This window comes from Mastomys coucha, unplaced genomic scaffold (assembly GCF_008632895.1).
Source record: "Mastomys coucha isolate ucsf_1 unplaced genomic scaffold, UCSF_Mcou_1 pScaffold22, whole genome shotgun sequence".
NCBI lineage: Eukaryota > Metazoa > Chordata > Mammalia > Rodentia > Muridae > Mastomys > Mastomys coucha.
In genome coordinates, this window is record NW_022196905.1 from 75,846,592 (window position 1) to 75,854,803 (window position 8,212).

The window sequence follows — 8,212 nt, forward strand, 5'->3', positions numbered from 1 at the left end:
TTTGTCCTGCATTAGTTATTTAAAGTAACTGAATGATGGATCAAAGTAAATGAGAGGAAGTGCATGGTATCTTTGTGAACATCATACTCATTTGATATAAAAGCCTGAGCATCAATGACTGTTGATATGTGAGGAAATCCCGGAAACCAAGTAAGGGAAGACTCCATACTGAGTATATCACAGAAGTAATAACGTTGTCTCAGACCCTAGCTTGAAGTCACACTGAATCAAAGATTTTTCATAACTCTTCAGATATTCCTATTATTGCAAAAGACATGAACATGTAATTTGACACAAGTAAACATAACAATTTTTTTAAAAAAAAATGAACATGGTATTTGATGAGTTCAACTAGAATGTTCTTTTTTATGTTGTTGATTTTGTTTTTTTTTGATTTGTTTGAGGTAGTAACTAGGCAAGTGCTCTACCATTGATCTAAATCCCCAACTCCTAGAGTGTAGAGTGTCATATATGTCTACTCGAGACATTGGAGACCTGGCATATGAAGTTTTAGAGGGAAATTTGGGATTCCTTCCAGAATTTATCAGAGCCATTTGTATTTAAATGGGGAGAGTGTGAAAATGAAGCCTTTACTTTCCTGGGTCAATAGATGCTTGGACTCAAAAAACCACCCGTGATTAGAGACCAGTATCCTCATGATGAAATCTTCTGGGAAGTCCTTCCTCGGGGTCAACTCGTAGGGGATATTTCCCACAGAGGGCGACCATTGCTCTTCAAGCTGTCAAACAAACTTGCCCAAGAGGTAAATTTCTCCCATGCAGTACTGGTTTTGGTGGCTTCCAAGCAGCAGAAATGACAAAGTCGTGATGACAGAACATAAGCTGGAAAGATGGTTGAGTCCTTAGAGGGCATATTATTCTTCCTTGTGATCCTTCTTTGATTCCAAATAGCCCCGTGGGGTAGTTTATAAGTACATGTAATTTTACATCCTGGATTCTGAAACTGCTTCTCTCGACAGGCACTTGTACCTGCACCCATGTATGTACATGCACACACACACACACAAATATACACATGTACAAGTACAGAGAGGGGGAGCACATACAAACTTAATTAAAAATAAAATTAATATTGTTACATGAGAACAGAGTGAAAGATTAAGTAAGGACAAGTAAGTTTTTCAAAGACCTTCTATCTATAAAACAAAGACTTCTCCACAAAGGCCCTCCCCTATTGATTGATAAATCAATTCCAGACAGGATTTCCTCTTGAGCAACCACCTAGTATACTCTGGTCAATTCAGAAAAGAACATTTGGCACAAAGAATATTTATAGTGTTTTCCATTTTTAATATATTTTTATATATAGCCATGATATTAATGTTAGTATGCATGCTAACCTTTTTACTTGTCTGAGTAAAAAAGGAAAGGAAACAAACAAGTCGCTACCATTTAGGGCAGTAAGCTGTATCAGGCCATGGTCTGGAACTGCCTGAGGACATGAACCAGCATCTTGTCTTCACACTCTCCATCAGTCTTCATAGTCAACCAAATACACTTCATAGATTATCATTTCCCCTTCTATTTGCCAGTTCTGTATCCACCGTTCAACATAGACACATAAATATTATGTTTTCTAGGAGGGTCCCAGCTCCACATATTGTTAAGCCCTCCATAAGTACCTTCTCAGTCATTGTATGGATTTACAATGAGTATATTGCCAATACATAGTTTAACAATAAAATGTTTTTTTCTTACACATTAATATACTTAAATGTTAATATAGGCATAATTTAGTTAAATATACACAATAAAATCTGTTATATAACAACTAAACTTATAAAGATAGTCCCTGTGGTTAGTGGGTTGATGGAGAAGGGAGATATTTGTTGATCAATTAGGTTTAAAACTGAATTTAAATAGTTGTTAATATTAACAAATTTTGGAGATTCTTACAGATCAAGCTTAATATACTTAAAAAAGCACAAGTAGTTAAAAATAATGAAAGGGGGATTTATGTAGAAATTATTATCAGTATTTATTGTATTGTTCTAATATGTATGTATACTACATGAATATTTCATACCTATAATAGTACATTGTCTGTTGATATGCCAGTTAGCCCGATATACTATTCTACAATGCATACACCTCTCAAAATAGCCCATTATACCCATAAATATGCACTAGTGTTATGTCAAATAAAAAGGCCATAGAATTTTAAACTGGAAATAAGCTTTTCAATAATTTTTTAGTTTCTTTTTATAACTTTGATAAAAAGGCTTTTGACTTGTCTTATCTTGTTTTTCTTGTCTGGTTGATGTCTCTTATAGGCCTGTGCTTTTCTGAAGTAAAAGCAGAGAAAGTGTGGATCTGGGAGAGTGGAGATAGGGAAGGGATCGTAGGTATGAAGAGAGGAGAAAATGTTGGTCAGGTTTTATTATTTGAGAGAACTATCTATTTTCAATAAAATAAATTGAAGGGATATTAAGTCTTAATTTATTGTTATACTGACTTAAGGCTTATGTTTTATTCATTTTTAAAATTTAACTAATGCTATTTTATTTCATATATGTAAAAACATAAACTTCACAAAACTCTTAAGCTATATCTATTAGTGGGAAAAATAAATATTTCAGTGTTTCTTATACTATAACGGGTAAATGACAGTATCCTGTTTTAGAAATAAGATGTATTGGGCAATTAAAAATTGCTCAGCTTTCTAATTACATTCTGATATATCTGAGTTAATTGTTCATAAGCTGCTAGCTGTATCATTCTATACCATAGAACTAAAGCAAAAAGAGAACTAAGCAGCAAGGAGTAAGTTTGGAAGAAAAGGGGGATAACTGGTAAGAGGTAGAAGAAAAGAAGCAAGATCTGTTAGTGATATAAATGTAAAATTTTGAAAAAAACAAAAAACAAAACAAACAAACAAACAAAAATGCCAGAAGTCTCTGTAAAAAAAATCCATAACCATTTTAGAGCAGATAAAATTAACAAACTAACACACTGGCTATAATTTGCAAGACGTATTTAAATTAGCACTATCTCCAGTTTTAAAATTTTTCAGAAATTTTAAAAAAGTATTTAAAGACACACTATTTAAGGAATTCTAATTCTAATGTCATCTCTACTGTTCAGTAGCAGTAGGTCATATGTGGACCATTGGAGGGATGTTAGTACTTTATTTTTATGAGACATTTGGAAAGATTCTCTTGGGAGGAAAGTGTAAACAGAAGAATAAAATAACCTCCATCTCTCTTGAATGAAGATCAAGGAGAACAGAATGGGAAGACACTGGACTATCTATCACTCACAGTGCTATACACCCTTGCTTTTTTCTTGAAGAAGTGACTTAGCAGCAGACAAGCTTCTGGCATTGTTAAGTATAGGAGCCAATAATATGAGCTAAATGCTATGGATTCACCATTTTCTTAAAATTATTTTTGTGCAATGTGTTATGTTTTGATGTTCCAAATATCTCTTAGCAATGACATTAACAATGTATTTTGAAATTCCTCATTTTTGTATTACTGTTAATTATTTATGTTGTTTTAGTCATTCATGAAAAAAACCTTAGTTAATAAACATCTCTAGATGAATCAAGAAAATTATGACAGCCTTTGCCATCATTTTCTACTAAAATTTAACTATAGACTATATTTACACCCAACCAATGGGCAGAAGCTGCTGAACCCTGTAGTTAAATTAGGGAAAAGCTGGAAGAAGTTGAGGAGGAAGGTGACCCTGTAGGAGAACCAGCAGTCTCCATTTACCTGGAACCCCCAAGATCTTTCAGACACTGAGCCACCAATCAGGCAGTATATACCAGTTGATATGAGGCCCCCAAAACATACACAGCAAAGGACTGCTGGGTCTGGGTTCAGTTAGAGAAGATGCGCCTAACCCTCAAGAGATTGAAGGCCTCAGGGAGTTTAGAGGTCTGGGGGGGTATGGGGGGCATGGGGACATCCTCATGGAAAAAGGGGTGTGGGGAAGAAGTATGGGATGGGGAACAGTCAGAAGGTGGACAAGGAGGGGGATAAAATCTGGAGTGTAAAAAAAATTAAATAAAATTTAAAAAAATTAAAAAAAAGATAAATTTTATCCAATACATTTACCTTAATTACAGCGAGGAAATTGTAAAATATTTTATACTGTTCCAATTTAAACCTATCATTTTATAACATGAGAGCAATATCAAGACTCTTGTTTTGAGTGGGTGTTTTTACTAACCACATAGCCATTAACACTGTACCAAGCATTGATCTAAAAGCAAAAGATGCTAAATGGAAAGAAAGAGTAATCTCTCAGTCTGTGAATCCAACATACATTAATCAGACCAAATAATGAAATAAAAGAAAAATAATGCCATATAGTAACACTTGTAGAGAATATGGGCAAAAGGCAAGCTGGAACATATTAAAGGCTCAAAATCAGAAACAGCCTGAGGGAAAATGTGACAGGGAAATCCAAAAGGAAGGCATGGCCTAGTTACCAGGTGGAGGGTATTATCTGACACAATGTAACAGCTAGCTCTGGTTGCCATGTAGGGAATCCACTGTAGGTGATAATGACAAATGCAGGCTGCAGATTTAAGCAAGCTGGCAGTGGAAGTGGCAGGGATTTGTCACAGTCTGGATAGACTTTGAAGGTATTGTCAAGAAGATGGATTGTGTGTGGAGCATGAGATTAAGGGATGAGTCATGACTCCCACGAGTATCTAGGGAGTTATTTGAAGGGCAGTTTCCGTTTATTTACTTGGAGATCTCTAGGGAAGCTAATTAGTAAAAGATATACACAGAGCTCATTCCTGGTATTTGAAAATACTATTTCAAACTAAATATATCAAATATCTCATCAAATCATAAATTTCATAATAAAATAAATGCATTATCCTTTTTCCTTAGTGTTTGTATAAACAAATAATCTCTCTTCAAATCATGAGTATAATTAAAAAATAGCTTTGTTCACATTATGTTTTAGGAAATGTTCTAAGATGTCCCATATATTATCAGCTTCAGATATGCTAAATTAGGCATATCTAATAAAAGATACAGCTACATAGAAGATGATAAACAAACAGATAGATGATAGGTTGGATCATAAATACCTAATGAGTTGGACTATGATGAATCAACAGAGATCAAAAGTCAATAAATTAATGTTTAAAAGGCCAAAGAAGTACTGTAGAAATAAAATGATTTTGAATATAAACACAAGTATCCTGAGAGAATTTCTAATTGATTAATACTAGAACATGCAGTAACCCCACTGTGACAGACTGGGATTCAGTGGTCTTTGCCATTGCTGCTCTGGATCCTGCAAGTTCCATTTCTGAGAACTGAGGAAGATAAAGGCCCGGGTCACTTGGACGTGGATAGAATAAGAGAAGAGAAACACAGAGAGTAACAAGAGGAGGGCTTGAAAAGAAGTAATAAAAGAAATGGAATATTTCATATTTACTCTACTTTTCATGAGAAAGACAAAAAAGTATAAAACTAGTAAACAAAATCAGCTGTTATGATTAAAAGTTCAAACTATTTGAAATTATTAAAGAACAACCAAAAATGTGCCCTTACCCATATGTTGTTTCTTTCATGCAACTTCATCATGATGGAACCATTTTATGACATAAGACAAAGCAAAACAAAACAACAAACAAAAAATAATCACAGAGCAACTCCTCTTAACAATGCAAAATCAGACATTTAGATTAATATGTCAAAACCTTATAGCATGTGTGTGGGTGTGGCAGCTTCTAGTAGAGGGTTGGCACAATACGCACCATGCTTTGGGCTGAGGCTTCCATAAGGAAGAAAAATAAATAAATAAAAGAACAGTGGGCAATGGGTGTAAAAGAAGACAGGAATGAAAGGAAATAAGAAATAGGGTGGTGAGGAGTCCAAAGTCCTTGAATAGTTGTTTCTATGAAATCATACTACTCAGATGTGAGCACCAGGATATTACAGTTGAAATTCCTAAGAGAGTAGCTTTCTGATATTTCCTATTTAATTTAATTAATATCTATGAAGGTGAAAGGTATTCTCATTTCTTCAAGGACAATATCAGATATGATAATAATAATTCAGAAGTGTTTATATTTCTTATTTTAAGGTAACACTTCTTACACTCTCTGCCATTTGTTAATGGCTTGATTCACTCTTCTGAACTTTTTACCCATTCAGGCATTTAACAGGAAAATGTTGCCAATGTCAGGTGTTTCTGGAAAGACTTAAAAGTTATAACAATTTTCTTATTCCTGAAAGCAGTGTTGGAAAAAAATCAAAAACTTTTATATTAAACAGAAACAGATTATGTGGAACCATACATCGAATTTTCTTTTACATAAAATGTATTTCTTTCAGAAGTATAGATGTATATGATTTGCAACTATATACAAGTTGATGATTAGAATCTCCTTAGTGTTACTTGTGACCTGTATTAAAATATAACATCCTACTATTCATTTTGTACCTCAAAGTAAATAATGTTATTCAAGTAGTAAATTACTGATATTACCAGTTAGTAAAAATAAACATATAGAATTTTTTACAGTTATGAAGAACAGTGAACAGTACTGTTATCTATCAACCCACCTGCAGTATACTTACATAGAATAAGTGATTGGATATTTTGTTTAGAAAAACAACATCCAATAGTGTTTCTATAAAACAAAATAAATAACTTTTTGGAAAATATCAATGCTGTAATGAGTTGAAGTTGCTGTCTTTTCAAATATATGAAAAACATTATGGTGCATGATACATGCCATTAAATCTCCAATAAACACATGTTCATACTTCAATTTTCTGATCTAAGATATACAGATTACAGCATTCTTTTTAAAACATCTGTGCATGCAGATGCAGAGAGAGGGCACATTTAAAAAGCTGCATTCTTTAAGACTTTAAAGACTGCTCTTTAAAAAGGTACAATCTTTTAAAAAGTAAACAACAAAAACAATATACTAAAATATACTAAAAGGTTTATAGTTTGGACACATACTAAATACTTTTAACTTTTATTATTTTTATTTCCTATTTTCTACAAGCACTTCCAAAATGGTGTACATTTTATTGCTATAAAAGCATGAAAAGAAAATTTTTTGATGCAATCTGTGTTTTGTTCTAAATATTTTTACTTAGAGATATGGGCAATAGAGTAGAACTTAAAATGATTATTTATGGTAAATATGAAAATGAAGCAAATGTTTCTTCTTGATAGAGTATATAAGGCAACTTCTGTTCACTCAAGAACTAAGTTTGATGGTTAGACATGCATTCAGCAAAGTCCTGTCATTTAATTTTGAAGTCAGTAATTTTGAGCCTCAGAAGAAACATTTAAGAAGATAAATAAAGCTTACCTTATCCACAACACATATCTGTTTTCTTGTATGAGCATCCAGTATTTCGATCTCAAAATGAGTCGTTTTTGAATGTTTGACTGCTGTAGTAGTTTTTAGCGGGCCTGCTGAGAGGACAAGTTGTGACAAAGAGTGGAAATTTCTTGTATTATTCTTCATTGTGGACTGTGGAAGTCCTTGGAATAATAATTCCCTCTTGCGTTCCAGGGACTTGTGCCTTTTGAACATTGTGTGAACTAGCAGGGGAATCTGGCATGTAAACAGGAGACACTTACAAGAGCACTCCCTGTGTGCCTGTTAAATACTGCTGTGGAGCCCTGGAGGTCAAGTGGCATGCCATTCCAGAGGTCTAGTTTTATATAGCAGGCTGGAAAACAATGACCGATCTGATTTCTATATATAACACTATTGAGAACTGCTGCAGAGTAGTGCATTGCCTTCTGCATTTGAATTATTCCTTGCTTTCTTTTTTTATCTCTGCTATTTACGAGTACTCTTATCTGAAATTCCAAAGCAGAAAAGAACAGAGTGCTTTTATTATCTCTCAGTTCCGGATACAGTAATCTACAAACCTATTACATACTGGTTCGCATTCATACATATTATACTCCAGCAGGGTGACACCATATAGGGTGAATTACAAGGCTGCAAAATATTATATAACACATTTAAATACAGCCTACAGCTAAGGTCATAACATATACAGAAAGTTAGTTATAGGATGAGTTTCACTTAGTGACAGAATTAGAAACATAGCCCAGAATGAGAAAGCTGAATGTTCATAGAGATAAAACCGGCAGGCAGCATATATTGTAACCTTGTGATCACATAAAAAGCAAACTGGGATACATTTGAACAATACTCTTTAAAAATGCAAACATTA

General features: G+C 33.7%; 1 protein-coding gene across 1 annotated transcript in view; it reads right to left on the reverse strand.

The window, feature by feature from the left end:
- The window catches only part of Tecrl (trans-2,3-enoyl-CoA reductase like), a 71,974-nt gene extending 64,310 nt beyond the window's left edge, over positions 1–7,664 (reverse strand). Inside the window, exon 1 of the mRNA XM_031341972.1 lies at positions 7,330–7,664. Within this exon, the coding sequence (XP_031197832.1) occupies positions 7,330–7,557 (228 nt within the window). The 5' untranslated portion in view covers positions 7,558–7,664. The remainder of the gene's footprint in view (positions 1–7,329) is intronic.
- Positions 7,665–8,212: the final 548 nt, after the last annotated feature.